Genomic DNA, 15,695 nt, shown 5'->3' with positions numbered 1-15,695 from the left:
TGTATTGAATTTACTGTTATAACTTGATGTTCAGGGTCATGCCTGCTATGCAGTATGGTACTTCTACCAGCTTCAGATAGGGGAGGGAATGCAGATGAAAAATTAAATTGGTGCAGCAGGATTTTGTAGAGGAGTGGGCCTAGCTGAGGGGTGGGTAACATTTGAATTTGACTTGGCTTGGCACTGCTAATACCACATTTGATCACTGGACATTAATGATTGAACTTCCGCTAAAAGAGTAAATGAGATCTACTTTCTGAGACTTCCAGAGGTTTGACTACATCTTTATGACAAATGGGCAAAATAGTTTGATTTAGAATCCAAGGAACCTGTTTTGAATATGGTAACACTAGAACCTGCAAAATAATAATAAAAAATGGCTTGGCAATGCTTATGTACATAATTCATTGTGCAATAGTATGACAATTGGGCCCCAAAAGAGAAGTGGTGGGAAGCACGATATAAAACCGCATTGGAAAACAGGTAGGTGGATTTGAAATAATTTGGATTTGTACAGCTGGTGGTTGTACTGATGACATCAGCTGTCAAATTAACAAAGTGAATGAAGCAGCACTTCAGAACAATATAGTTCATTCATAAATAGATAAGGTATATTCAGTGTTTCCGTTGTGTATGCATATAATGTATTAGATAAATCATAGAATTGTAGAGTTGGAAGCGACCTCAAGAGTCATCTATTCTAACCCTCTGCAACACAGGAATATTTTGCAGCATGACTAGCTCTGATGCAACTATTCTAGTAATGCTTAGGATTACACAGTACATTAGAAATGGTTTTTATAAACCTTTATTAACTCCTTTAGCAGGAGGAATTAAGAGCTAAAAATGCTAATGATATTTGTAAAATCTCAGTGCAGGGCACAAGACATCAATACACTAAAACTTAAAATCACAATACATGGATGCGGAAGTATCACAATAATGATCACTTAAAGCTTGGCTGGCAATAAAAACCAGCAAAATGTAAGATTTAGCTAATCAACTGAGTATCTTAACAGGCTTGTCAAAAAGCCTCGTTGGCCAATAAGACTCATTTATTGGAGCAGTGGGCATCTTTAGAAAATGTTGAGATCTTGATTTCGATGAAGCATGGCAAAGATAGACTACAAACATCACAGTAGCCCCTGTCCTTTAGAGTAAAGGAAAAGGTACCCCTGCCCGTATGGGCCAGTCGTGTCCGACTCTGGTTGTGCGCCCATCTCACTTAAGAGGCCGGGGGCCAGCGCTGTCCGGAGACACTTCCGGGTCATGTGGCCAGCATGACGAAGTCCTTTAGAGTAGTGTTTCTCAAACAGTTAAGTCCACCAACCCTTCTGAATTTAGTGCACCCAGTCTATAACCCTTTAAATTTTAGGGGACAGAAATTTTGTGTAGATAGTTCAGTTGCATGTACCTTGCTGTCATCATTGCCACTTGTGTAGCAAAATGACACCTGACTTGATTTCTGTGTTGGCTGTGTGTTGATCCCTACAGTTGGAGACACACACACACACAAGCTTCTTTCTCTAGCTGTTACTTGCATAGGAAACATCCCTGGCATTGTCTTCCAGTGTGCTTGAGTAGCAGCTTTTGTACTTGTATACATGCATTTGCAGCTGAGATGAAAGGAAGCACCAAAATAATAGCATTTCCCTAATTTATTTTGGGGTAGCAGCTGGCTAATGAAAATCTGTCATTGTTTTTGCAAATCACAATTCATTTCTTCAACCACTGTTATTTTTTCATCTGCTGCTGGCATCAGGTCCACCCATGTTTTCTACAAAAAGGGAAAAGAAAAATCCCCTTAAGGTTAATTCCTAAGGCTCGTGACCACTTCAGTTTCACTTCTTTATTACAGCTCATAACAAAGTTCTACTAGCATAGCGAGTACTGAAGAATAGTGTGCTGGTGGTTGAGCTTTCCACAGTTCCTCCAACATTTAGAAAATGACAGATGGAAGCTGCAGCAAACACTTTTTGCAATGCAGCTTTTCTTCTGTAATATATTTTCAGTTCAGCCCTGTTTCTAATTTCCACAGAGTGGCTAGGGAAATCCAGCCAGGTGGGCGGGGTAGAATTATTATGGTTTCAATATCTCCAATTAAGTTAAAACTTACTTGAAAGTCCCATTTCTTTTAGATGAAATTAAGCAACTAACCTTGGCACTAAAATGTCAGTAAAATTACTAGTTTCTTACACAGGCCTTCTACTGATGGAGCTAGTTAGGTGAATCCCACCCATTATAACTAGAAACTCTTACATTTTTTGTTATTATGACCACACAGATAGGTTTGGGGAAGTGGTTACAGTGTTTGGAGACTTCCATCGTTCATACACGATGCCTCAGGGTTCCGTCCTCTCTCCCATGCTTTTTAATATCTATATGAAGCCGCTGGGAGAGATCATCAGGGGGTTTGGGCTGGGTGTTCATCAGTATGCAGATGACACCCAGCTCTACCTCTCCTTTAAATCAGAACCGGTGAAGGCAGTGAAGGTCCTGTGTGAGTGCCTGGAGGCGGTTGGAGGATGGATGGCGGCTAACAGATTGAGGTTGAATCCTGACAAGACAGAAGTACTGTTTTGGGGGGACGGGGCGGGCGGGTATGGGAGATTGCCTGGTCCTGAATGGGGTAACTGTGCCCCTGAAGGACCAGGTGCGCAGCCTGGGAGTCATTTTGGATTCACAGCTGTCCATGGAGGCGCAGGTTAATTGTGTCCAGGGCGGCTGTCTACCAGCTCCATCTGGTACGCAGGCTAAGACCCTACCTGCTCGCAGACTGTCTCGCCAGAGTGGTACATGCTCTAGTTATCTCCCGCTTGGACTACTGCAATGCGCTCTACGTGGGGCTACCTTTGAAGGTGACCCGGAAACTGCAATTTTCCGGCAGCTATTTTCTAGCTGCAGAATGCGGCAGCTGGACTGGTGACTGGGAGTGGCTGCCAGGACCACATAAGACCAGTCCTGAGAGATCTGCATTGGCTCCCAGTACATTTCCAAGCACAATTCAAAGTGTTGGTGCTGACCTTTAAAGCCCTAAATGGCCTCGGTCCTGTTTACCTGAAGGAGCATCTCAACCCCCATCGTTCAGCCCGGACACAGATCCAGCGCTGAGGGCCTTCTGGCAGTTCCCTCATTGCGAGAAGTGAGGTTACAGGGAACCAGACAGAGGGCCTTCTCAGTGGCGCCAACCCTGTGGAACACCCTTCAGATGTGAAGGAAATAAGCAGCTATCCTATCTTTAAAAGACATATGAAGGCAGCCCTGTTTAGGGAAGTTTTTAATATTTAATGCTGTACTGTTTTTAACACTTGATTGGGAGCCGCCCAGAGTGGCTGGGGAAACTCAGCCAGATGGGTGGGATATAAATAAATTATTATTATTATTATTACAAATTGTGGAAATACCTTACTAGACTAGATAAAATTCTAGCACACAAACATCTCTAGGAATGGGGAAAAGTGCTAGGTCAGCAATTTCATGACACTTTCCGTGTGGCAGTAAACAATCGCATAGCATTACTTTGTGAATTACAGCCATTCATCTTTAAATTGTTTTAAAAACTGGCAGAATACTGCATTCAAGGCATTCTAGAACTCACCACATTCTCATATTGCCAAAGAACATCTTTTGGTTGCGGAACTGGAAAAGTTAGGCATCTCCATATGTGGAATCTGCAGGAAGGAAAATGTGGGGCTTTGACCAGGGTCTCAAATCCTGTTCTCCCTGATCCATATCCTCTTGCCTGCAGATGGAGAGCTTCATGCATAGAAGGAGAGCACTCGCCCAAACAGCATGCACAGATAGGACATAGATTGAATTATGCACTATATGTACTGCACTGTCTTAAATCTTTAACAGATCCTTCTATTCAACATTTTGATTAGAATATTAATACATTAGATTTTCATTTAGTGTTTTCAGGTCTTCTAGAAATGTTGAATTTTTCAGATCTTTTGGTTAAAATCCCAACAAAGAATACTCAGGCTTGTCAAATCTCAGAACAATGGTAATTAAAAATGCTAGCTGTATTCTAGATGCAGGTAAAAATGGCAGGTCATTGTGTTTTACCTTTTCCAGATCAAAATGAGGAGCAAGATTGTTATGACGGTCCCAAGTACTACAAGTATTAATAATTCTGTGGGAAATGGATTGGGGTCAGTACCTGAAAAGACAGGAAGGCATTAGTGCTAAGTATCATAAACACAGGCCCAGCATCAGCTTGTGATGTGGTTAGGCCAGGCACCAACAATGCTGGCATGATTTTAATTTATTTAAAACTTTTAAGGTCCCAGTGCTGAAAGGGAAAGTGTCAAGCCAGGAGGCTAAAGCCTTTGAACCTGCCTCCAAATATAATGTTCCTCTAGGGGCATTGCATTGCGGCCCAGATGCATTGCAAGGAAAGAAGATAGTGACAGCTACAGCTGCCTATCTCAGCACTTAAAAGGTAAGCAAAAAATTACGCTATGCCAATAGTGGCACCTCCCCCAAACAGCACTCTTTGTTTCCCTCTTCCAACCAGGTTATTGGGGATCAGGGCAGTTAATTGTTAAAGTTCTGGTCCTTAAAAGCGCACCAGACCTGGTAACAACCACAGCCTCTCTTGGCACTTGGCTCTGTCCACATTGCTTGCTGGGATGGGGGCTTCCTGAGTAGTGTTTTTTGGGAAGAACCAGGATGGTGTTTTGCAAATCTGGCATCAGTCTTATATAAGCACACACGTACGGCAGTCCATCAACTGATCTGTCTCACCAGAGTAAGGTTACCAGACGTCCCCCTTTCCCGAGGACAGTCCCTGGATTTACAAATCAGTCCCCATACAAAATCCACTGAAGTTGAAAAGTGTCCCCGGATTCATTGGGAAAAATCTGGTAACCTTACGCCAGAGTGGTACATGCTCTGGTTATTTCCCGCTTGGAGTACTGCAATGCGCTGCGCTCTACATAGGGCTACCTTTGAAGGTGACTCGGAAACTGCAACTAATCCAGAATGCGGTGACTGGGAGTAGCCACGAAGACCATATAACACCGGTCCTGAAAGACCTACATTGGCTCCCAGTATATTTCCGAGCACAATTCAAAGTGTAGGTGCTGACCTTTAAACCCTAAATGGCTTCAGCCCAGTATACCTGAAGGAGTGTCTCCACCCCCATCATTCAGCCCAGACACGATCCAGCTCTGAGTGGCTTCTGGCAGTTTGCTCACTGTGAGGTCATAGGGAACCAGGCAGAGGGCCTTCTTGGTAGTGGCGCCCGCCCTGTTGAATTCCCTCCCATCAGATGTCAAGGAAATAAACAACTATCTGACTTTCAGAAGACACCTGAAGGTAGCCATTTTAGGGAAGTTTTTAGTGTTTGGTGTTTTATCGTGTTTTTAATATTCTGTGGGGAGCCACTCAGAGTGACTGGGGAAACCCAGCCAGATGAGCAGGGTATAAATAAATAAGTTGTTGCTGTTAAAGTTCCATCTCTAAGCAACAGGGGGGGCGACACTAATATCATTTTTGATGTCTGTAAGGCTCAACTGCCAGAAACTTTCTGTAAGTCCTAGAAGCTGGAAGTCTTGGAAGTATGGGCTGTTTTCTTTCAAAAAAATATTTTAATCTACAAATTTATATCGTTCTGCATGCTGAGGGAGTTCTCTGAATAGATATATATAAACATTTTTGGATGGCTTTGTTTCTCAGGCTGATAGAGGCACACAAGCACCTGAGTTAGCCAGAAGAGAAAATAACAGAGAAAGGGCCAATGGAAAAAAAATATAAATAAATCCGTAATCTTACCAAACACAATTGGTTTACTCCACTCACTCCACTGTGTCCCAATGGGACAATACTGTCCAGCTGCACGGAGCCTCAATGAGTATTTCCCACGTACCGTGTAATATTGGTGGGTTTCTCCTCTTGTTAACTAAAAGTAGAACATTAATCTGCTTTATCTCTTTGTTGGTGAAATAGCATGCCAATTCATATTCATCAACTTATTATTTCATAAACTTACACATACCACTTGATTGTAAAAGGAAACAAACCTCAAACAGTTAAGAAAGATAAAACAAGAACATCAAGAAAAAATTACAGGCATGTTTTAAAACATGCTGAAACAGATGAAATGAGACACTTAATATTAGGATTGTGTGTTTGAGCCCTACATTCGGGTAAAGATTCCTGCATTTCAGTGGGTTGGACTAGATGACTCTTGGGGTCCCTCCCACCTCTACAAGTCTGTAATTCTGGGACACCTGCTTCATCTCAATAGGCAGGGAGTTCCAAAGTATAAGGAATAGATAAGATTAAAGTAAGCAAATTTAGAGAGCTGGAATTAAAATCCTAAAGGTTAATAATGAAAGGTTAAAGTGAAGCTTTCAATAGACTTTGATTTCATGACAATGGGTATACTTGGAAACATGGCTATAGAGAAAGGGGACAGTTTACTTTCAAAGCTATGATATTAGCGAGAAAGGCAATGATAGCTTTAGGTTGGAAAGATAGAGAAAAATGGACAGTAGAGGCATGGAATAGTTATTTGTTTGAACTTATTCAGTCAGACATTGTCACAGTAATGTCACAGGAAACAACGTGGAAGGTCAAGTCCACCACGGTAAGGAACAGATGGAACTCCTGTCTTCAGTGGATAGAAACTACTGGAACAAAAGACATTGGGTGGAAACGAAAGATGCTATGCCCATGGCTGAGGATAATTGCTTGAACCCTTCCAATGGATATGGGGGGGGGGAGGGAAGAAGGAGATAATATAATGTATGTAAAAATCTCGATTTTTTTTTTTTAAGTATAAGTGCTATGACACTAAATGAGTAAGTTCTTACAAATGCAGAAGGGGTATTATGTGGCACCTGTAGCAGCCACATCTTTGGTGTATGTTTATTATATTTTGTACAGTGGTGCCTCGCAAGACGAAATTAATTCGTTCTGCGAATTTTTTCGTCTAGCGAATTTTTCGTCTTGCGAAGCACGAAATCCCATAGGAATGCATTGAAAATCAATTAATGCGTTCCTATGGTCAAAAAAAGTCCAAACAAAGCCAAATTTGGTACAACAAGAGTTTATTAAGTGCTCTTTAAAGTCACACATACTGTAAAGAGCATTTCAAAATTCAAACCCAGAATTTTTTTAAAAAAACAGCAGAGTGGCCCAATGGTCACAGAAAATCATAAAAGAATCATAAAATAGAATCACTTTTCAGCCCATTACTGGTTTTCCAACATCTGGCTATCTCCATACGAGCAACAGTCAGTAGAAAGGCTAAGAGGTCATCTTTAGGATAATCATGAACAGACGGGATCCTAAGCCCACGTAGTGCTAGTGCAGGGGGCATTTCAATTGTTTTGCTGTATATCAAGCTTATTTCTTCGAAGACGGCAATCCTCTGTTTTCTAACACACAAGTAAAGTGCTACAGTTGTGGTGTGAGCTAAACCTGCCCTGCATTCATAGCCCTAAACAGTCTTGCCTCCTCAGGCAGAAATTTCAGAGGTGGCCATGATATGTTTCTGTGCTTTCATCACAGACAGACACAGCATAACTGCTTGCCTATTGAACTTCTGTCATGCAGTAAAGACTTTATTTCAGCAGGTGTTTAAAGTATTTTTTCCTGATTTTATTTTCTTGCATTTTAAACCTTATTGGGCACTGCTTAGAGACTAAGGAGTTAAGCAGTATATAAACAGTTGAAATAAATATAGAAAATGAAAAGATTATAGGCACTTGTTGACTTCCCCATTCACTAGAATGCAGAAGTCGCCTAAGGCTTTGGAAATGGAGGGTAATCAGATCTGATGCATAATATCACACTGAATATCTGAAGCAATGAAGCAGGTTCCAAACCAAATATTTATTTTACTTTGTGTCACCCATCTTTTGAGGATTCTGGATATTTTTTTGCTATATTTTCCCTTTTGGACCAAATCTGGACACCTAGATAGAACATCCAGTCAGATGGATGGGGTATAAGCAATAAAATATTATTAATTAATTAATTAATTAATTTCAGAATGCTGTGGACAAAGAATACTATGCTGCCTTCTTAATATTTATAGCCCAGTTTTCTTCCAAGGCAGCATACACATGATTCTCCCATTCTTAAATTCAGTTCACATGCCTCATGTTTATATAAGATAGCAATACTTACTGTTGAAATTTGGCCTCTGATTTCATCCTTAGAGACAAAAAAGTAACATTTTTAGTTGGTTTCCATTGTACTTTTTCAAAGTATGCTAGATTTCACAAATTTGGCTATATACCTTCATTAGTAAGGAAGGCAAAAGTTGTCAAGAGTAACTGATAATATCGGAGGACAGAGGGCTGACTTCCTTGTGGGTGGACTATTAACTTCCCCCATAATCTTTTCTTTTTTTCATTGCGTAACACACACACACAATTATAAACATACATATTAAAAAGAAGACGAGTGAGTTATAGAAGTTCACGTTTTTCCATACATTAATAGATGTGAAAATTTACAAAACGGTATTTGGCTTCCCACAAGTGCTGACAATAAAGCACCAGGCAACCATTTTGCATTCCTACAGACCAAGGGTAGGAAAACTGTGATCCTCCAGATGTAGGGGGATCCTGTCATCTATTGGCCTATCCCAACTGGGGCTAAGAGGAGGGCCACAAATAGGCTGCCTCTGCTATAGTGCAAGGATTTGGCAAACCAGCTTGTGATGTATATAGGAACTCAGCAAATAAATGTATCTCCACAATCCAGTCGTTATTTTAAATATGTGGGATAGACCTGGCATTTGTGTACCAGCATGCATACCTAAATTCAGCCACACAGTATGAAGCTAGGAAGGGCAAGATTTCAGAAACCAACATAGTTGCTGGGTGCTTCTGCACATGAGTACACTGATGCACCTGCATGTATGGGGTGATGGTATATGCTGGTCAATGTAGCTCACACATTGCAACCTTGACATCACCATGAAAGACGGATGATGTGTCTATCCTCATGGGGACTTTCTAGACTATATTACAGACATTGGCTTTTGACTGAGAACAAAACAGCCAAGAAACATTAGTTGGATTCAGATAAAATACTATAAGCTTTTTCTAATAGGGAGGCTCAACAAAGGAACTGAAAAGCGAGGCTGCAATGCAGAATTTGTTGGGAGGTCATCCCACAAGGAAAGTATCGCTCTATTTTATCTGAGGATTTTCTTTACTCATGAAAGAACTGTACACAACTCCATCTCCACCAACAAAACCTATCTAAGAATTACCATTCACCCTGGTAGATAGGGAATAGCAGTCAAACTAAATTCCGTGTACATTTGAAATTGGACAAATTTTCAAAATGTGAAATGTTTCTTTCACCACGAATTTCTACATCAGATAGCCACATGAGACTAGCAAAGGTAACAAAAAGCTATTCAACAAGCAAAACCACAATTAACCTCTTACCCTTATTTCATACATAAAGCAGTAGTCTGCATTATCTTTAAAGGCACAGGGAGGGGGTTTCCATTGTACTTTGCACCCCCACGGCTGTTCATGACAATTCCAAGTGATATCTTCTGGTGGAGTAAGTTTTTCTGTAATGAAATAGCCAGTATTTTACTTGAAGAAGAAGAAGAGTTTGGATATGACATCCTGCTTTATCACTACCCGAAGGAGTCTCAAAGTGGCTAACATTCTCCTTTCCCTTCCTCCCCCACAACGAACATGCTGTGACATGAGTGGGGCTGAGAGACTTCAAAGAAGTGTGACTAGCCCAAGGTCACCCAGCAGCTGCATGTGGAGGAGCGGAGACGTGAACCCGGTTCCCCAGATTATGAATCTACCGCTCTTAACTACTACACCACACTGGCTCTTGACAGGCGGAGAGCTGTGACATTTCAAGGGCATCTGAGTGGTGAACTTCCCTGCTTCCAGTTCCTAAGCATTTCAGATTCACATACATTGTGGGTAGGTGTCACCCAGCTTATAGCCAGGAATTTTGTGGTGAGAGGTCTTGAAGGGGTACAGGGTATGTGAATGCAGGCAGACAAATACATCTTTGAGGTTTCTTTAATTTTACAAGCATTTTAAAACAAAGGACTAGAGAAGGGGTGAGGGATTTCTGACTCCACAGCCAGCCTAGCCTGTGATCAGGGGTGAAGAGATTTAGAGTCTAATAATATTGGAGGTAGAAGACAGAAGTGAAGACAGAAGACAGAAGTGAAGACTTGAAGACAGAAGTGCCTGGTGTGCTCTGGTCCATGGGGTCACGAAGAGTCGGACACGACTAAACGACCAAACAACAACAACAACAATATTGGAAGTCCACAGCTTCCCCATCCCTGATTTATAAGGTATCTCAAGATATCTAATTTTTTGCACTATGAGTAAACGAACAAACAAACCCCACCCTCTTTCTCTTACCATGATCGAAAGGCCAGAATTGCTGATCCAAAGGCTGAACCGGTGATTCTTCGCTTGATCCATTCACTCTGAGGGTAATATGATTCTCAGGAACTTTTATATTAGGAAAATGGCACCCAACATGTCTTCCAAGTTTATTATTTTTGTACTGGGGGCATTCTGTCTCTTCTCCATCGTTTTCGCTGCATGCCAAAACATTTTGTTAAAAACCCAACCAGGAGCAGCATACTCTAACCATTCCCTTCCCCACCCCTATTTAATAAATGAAAATGAATTACTGATATATCAAGTATAGAAAATACTGGACGTCTTTAGGAACATTCCTGCCAGTATCCCAAGTGCAATTCATTGAGGTAACATGAACTGTGTAAATGACACAGGATAAATTTTCAGCTGATGCCTCGTTGTGTCCTGGGGAGAAAAAATAGGAATGATCAGTGTGTGTGTGTGGCTCTGAGGCTGCATACCTGCATGGATTAATGTGCTCATCCTATATGTGTTTAATGAGATCAAACTATGCAAAGTACTTCCTTTTTTAATGTCAAGTGGCTTTTCAACACAGAAGTGATTCTCTATCGCTTACTTGCTTTCAGAGACTGGGTTGAGGAGTACAACTCTGATGAGGAATGGCAGGAGCCTACCCCCCCCCCCCCCGCTCATGGCCAGGATCCTGAAACTCCACAGGAGCAGTGGAGTAGTGTTTCTTTGGAACAATGGTTTGCTGAGGGGCACAGTTCGGAAGACAATAGTTGGACAGAACTAGGAGGTGAACAGCAGGAAGAACGGGAATAGAGTGAACTAGCTGACACTTTCTCACTGTAAGTTGTGCAGGCTCTTAGATTAGATAAGGTGACTGCGCAAAAGGCTCAAAGGTTGAGAGATCAGGTGGCTAGGAGGTGAGAGGATGGGTGTGACTAGAGGGAAGTGGACAGAACCTTAATTGGGATCACCTGCACTCTGAGAATGGTCGCTTGCTCTTTTGCTCCGTACATTAAACATTTCTGTTACTGGTAAGAGACTACTTTCTCTTTGTACTGCTTAACTACAGCCAAGAGGGGAGGAAGCAGAGTCCCTGAAGTCTGACACCTGCTCATTTCAGCTTCCACTGAGCCTGTTCATGTAGCTGCTTGTTCATGTAATTTCATGGTAGTTTCATTCCTGTTTGCTGCAGTTTCTGGGAACTTCATGATTTGTTTTATATCTCATAGTTGTTTTTGTATCATCTTCAGTGGACACAAACACTTCCTACTCTAATATGTTATTTGTTTATGGTACCTAACTAATCTTCTTCAAGTATCCATCTGCCCTGAGGTGTATTGTGTGCCTACATGTCTGTACTATATGTGTGTGTGAGAGAGAGATCTTCAAGGAAATATGCTTTTTTCATCTCTCCTCACTTTCCATCTTACACCCACATAAGAATCAACCCTACCCCAAAACTAAAATGCCTGATCCACCCACACATTAATGAACTACTTTGGTAATAAATACATTTCCTTCCACTCTGACTTTGCCTGCTCTCCACTGTCACTGATCTGAGCTTCCGCAATTCTAACCTTCCACAATTCTAACCATATCTATGCTAAAGTAAGTCCCACACAGTTCAAAAGAAATGTATACTTACCCTGATTATTTGCAAAAGTAATAAAGAAAACAGAGCAGAACACTGTGAGGCAACTCGTGTGAGCAAATCCTATATCGGGCACCATACTGATCTTTCTTTTTTTATATAAATACACAGAAATAAATCCTAAAATGAAAGAAAGGGTTTGTTTTATTTCATTGTTCTGCCACATTTTCATTGGAGTGGTATTCTTTGAAGTTACTCCATTAGGAGAATGGAACATTCCCTCCCTCTCATCTCCCTTTATGTCTACCCTGTGCCCTCCAGAGGATTTGAGGGAAACCCAGGAAAGGTCTGAGGGTGACCGGGCAGAGAAGAGTGAGGGGAAATGGAAATCCTTTTACTAATGGAACAATTTCATTGGTTGCCAGTCTCTGACTTTTCTAGTTTATCTGAGGGGACTTTTTTTGTAAGGCTCTGTCACATTCCCACAAGGCATGACAACGCAACATGTAATACTGGAGGGGTTTTTTGTTGTGTTTTGTTTTGTTTTAAGTTGCTGTTTCTGTTCTCATTTGTATTTATTCAGTTCTACATATGGCATATCTACATTGTTTTCAGAGAACACATCTTTGAAATACTCCTGACTAACTTGTTGTCTTCCAGTTGTTGAACTACAACTTGTATCACCCACAGTCAGCATCCCATAGTCACCCAATATATTGTACTTGATGACAAAGTTTTTCTTTTTTAAAAAACAACAACAACACCCAACAAAATCACTGCAGGGCATTCTGTATTATGTTAGCATTACCCTCTTCTGTAAATCTGCTTTATCAAACACTGACACCTAACAATCAGATGATATATACATATTCCCATGTTTAAAATTAAAGATGTATTGATAATTCTCTCTATTTCTATATATCTCTCTCTACTTAAAAAATACACAAAGCTAAGTTTTTTGTTTGTTTGTTAAATACCACATGGCTAATTTGCAAAAAGTTGCATGGAAAACCCTGCTCAAATTTCAGAACAACCCCCTCCCCATAAAATTCTTAAATTTGGCATTTTAATATTGCCTGGTAAACAAGGGGGGGGGGGCGAAACCGAGTGTACAGATGGGGAAAATAAATAAACGGGGAGTGGGGAATGGCAGATTTCCACCGCTCTCCATTTAGTTATTCTCACCTCACCCCCCATGTAAGGTTGCAATCATGTATGTAAAGTAAGTATAAGTTGCAGGTCCACTGTATATAGAAATATAGGTTGGTTACCTGTATTTTTCCAGCTTTTTGTTTGTCAGTTCTTTTCTTTCTCTAATCTTGATAGCAATCCAGTCCCTTTTCCTTCCAGGTATGAAAGTTCCCTACTTGTCCATCTGTATATCTTTCATCATCAAGTACTGGAACAATGGGTAATGTTTTTGGGAGTAAAAAAAGAATGCCCAATCTGTTAAGCAGTTGTTTTTTAATACAGTTTGCACACAATAATATTTTTTGTCTAGTTCTTTTAGACATCAATCGCAGACATGTTCGTTTTCACTAAGAATCTTTCCGTTGGTCTAAAATACTGATTTTCTTTCCTAACCCACAAACCTTTCTAAGTCATAATAAGATTCCTGCTTCTTGGTAGCATTCTTCTGTTTTGGATACCCAGACCACCCTCTTTCCAGTTTTTTGAGAATAGCAAAGGGTTTCTCAAGAACTAGAAGTGACGACTGTCACGATGTTGAAAGGATTGGGATAGTAGATATATTCCATTATTCCTGCTGTGTCTCCCCCCACCCCCACCAATGAAAAATGGGTGATGTATTTGTGAAAGGTTATGAATGTGGCCCCTTGTTGTCTGCTGAGTGGGGAGTTGTTCTTACCGTCTCTTCTTACAGGCTCAATAAGATTGTAGTGAAGAGAAGTTGTGGCAGTGCAGAGAGAAAGCAAGGATATATATGTTGCTTTCATAAGGAGCGTTGCATCATGAACTTCCTTCTTTCACTTCCAATTTACAGTAAGTGAATAAGAAAGAACAAAGTAGTGAGATGCTTTCTCTTACTCTTGAAGGCCTTTCTGATGCCTTCCTTATATCCTTGATACTGCCTGAAGAAGGATACACCATGTACAGGCCCACTGAACAAATATATCTCCTAGAGAGAGCATTGTCAAAAGCTTTTGTTCATAAATGATATGATAATAAAAACTCCAAACTCGGTGTATGGGCGGGGTTCACCAAGGGTTTCTGGACATAAGAGACCTCCTGGTGTTCTGAGGATCCTTGGGACCTGGAGAAAAGTGTCTGAAGCTTTCAAACCCACAGTTTTCTAATTAAAATAACAGATATGGGGAAATTCGGGAAATTCTCGTCATAGGCCATCTCAGTTGTCATAGTTGCCTCATTAAGAACAACCACTTCCTGTCTTTAATGTCAGCCAAAAGTTTCCTTTTTGGGGAGTTCCTATTTTCACATCTTCTTAGCCCAGGAAAGACAATAGCTTGTGGGCTGCAGAGTGTTCTTTTGTTGAATGACAGTTGTCACCATGGCGTTCTGAAGGGGCAAGCACGTTTCTGTCAATAAATGAGGAGAGCTTCAATTTTGCTCCTGAGGCTGCAATGGATATCCACTGGGAACTCAACCCAGGATATTTCCAGTGTTATGCTCAGGAAAATAATATTCTAACCAACAGAAATGACGCGTATCATATCTAGTCACCATTCCCTTTATTTCCGATATTCAGCCTTTGCTTATGTAGCTGATGCACAAGAGAGAGGTATCAGCAAGCTTGGAAGAATTCTAAGATTTGCCAAACTCCAAAAATAGGGGGGATAGATAGATAATAAGATAGAACCCCAACTCACCCAAACAGGCCAATAGTATTTGTACTCAGTGGGTTTCCAATGCCTGGTTAAAAGTCTGTCCTGATAGAGCTGTACACAAACAACTTTGAAGGGTGTTTCATAACTGTGGGGACACCACCGAAAAGCTCCTTTCTCTCATGCTCACCAATCTAATTGATCTTACCAATTGGACTACTAGCAAGACCTCTGAAGCTGCCCTTAAGACACAGAGAGGTTTACTTTGGCACAATAAAATTGCCAACCTGTAGAGAACCTGCAAGTTTTGTTCTGAGTGGTGCATAAAAGCTGGGTGGCGATGGAAAAGGGATGATTTCAATTGGAAGTGTCATTGTCCCAATCTGAATAAGCTCCATCTTCCACAGCTGCTATTAACACCCCACAAAAAACCCCATGGGAAGATAAGGATCTCCTGCTTCGTGTCTACTTTGGTCCTAAGTTTTATAAGGTACCACAAGACTGAGCTGTTTTAACAAAATATTCAGTGATTTTCATAATAAACCGTTCCCATAACTATAGGGTTGGATCTAATTAAATCATATTTAAGAGTAGACTCATTAACTAACAAATCCATGGATTTCACTGTGTCTACTCTAAACATGACTTATTTGGATAAAACCCATGCCCAAATTAGAATCATAGAATAGAATCATAGAATCATAGAGTTGGAAGAGACCACAAGGGCCATCGAGTCCAACCCCCTGCCAAGCAGGAAACACCATCAGAGCACTCCTGACATATGGTTGTCAAGCTTCTGCTTAAAGACCTCCAAAGAAGGAGACTCCACCAATTCCACTGTCAAACAGCTCTTACTGTCAGGAAGTTCTTCCTAATGTTTAGGTGGAATCTTCTTTCTTGTAGTTTGGATCCATTGCTCCGTGTCCGCTTCTCTGGAGCAGCAGA

At 41.0% G+C, this 15,695-nt stretch overlaps 2 protein-coding genes across 4 annotated transcripts in view; one reads left to right on the top strand and one right to left on the bottom strand.

The window, feature by feature from the left end:
* Positions 1–1,643: 1,643 nt before the first annotated feature.
* LOC310761183 (interleukin-5 receptor subunit alpha-like) lies at positions 1,644–13,966 on the bottom strand. 2 transcript variants are annotated; one of them, XM_083610959.1, is made up of 11 exons: positions 13,817–13,966; positions 13,221–13,348; positions 12,004–12,129; positions 10,658–10,790; positions 10,380–10,561; positions 9,420–9,550; positions 8,143–8,169; positions 5,779–5,905; positions 4,069–4,162; positions 3,599–3,671; positions 1,644–1,777 (listed from the first exon to the last, which is right to left on the bottom strand). In XM_083610959.1, the coding sequence occupies exons 3-11, from the start codon at positions 12,086–12,088 to the stop codon at positions 1,694–1,696; spliced, it is 936 nt and encodes a 311-aa protein (XP_083467085.1). In that variant the 5' UTR covers positions 12,089–12,129; positions 13,221–13,348; positions 13,817–13,966; the 3' UTR covers positions 1,644–1,693. The 2 variants fall into 2 exon arrangements, with proteins under 2 accessions (XP_083467085.1, XP_083467084.1); XM_083610958.1 differs by lacking the exons at positions 13,221–13,348; positions 13,817–13,966 and having other exon boundaries at positions 12,004–12,385.
* Positions 10,947–15,695, top strand: part of CRLF2 (cytokine receptor like factor 2) — a 43,259-nt gene continuing 38,510 nt past the window's right edge. For both annotated transcript variants that reach the window (XM_083610979.1, XM_083610978.1), the window contains exon 1: positions 10,947–11,389. The gene's annotated coding sequence lies outside the window, so the exon portion shown is untranslated. The remainder of the gene's footprint in view (positions 11,390–15,695) is intronic.

Source organism: Podarcis filfolensis (genome assembly GCF_964270895.1).
Source record: "Podarcis filfolensis genome assembly, chromosome: 4".
In the NCBI taxonomy this organism is placed as follows: domain Eukaryota; kingdom Metazoa; phylum Chordata; class Lepidosauria; order Squamata; family Lacertidae; genus Podarcis; species Podarcis filfolensis.
The sequence above is the reverse complement of the archived record's forward strand: the minus strand, read 5'-3'. Positions and strand labels throughout refer to the sequence as shown.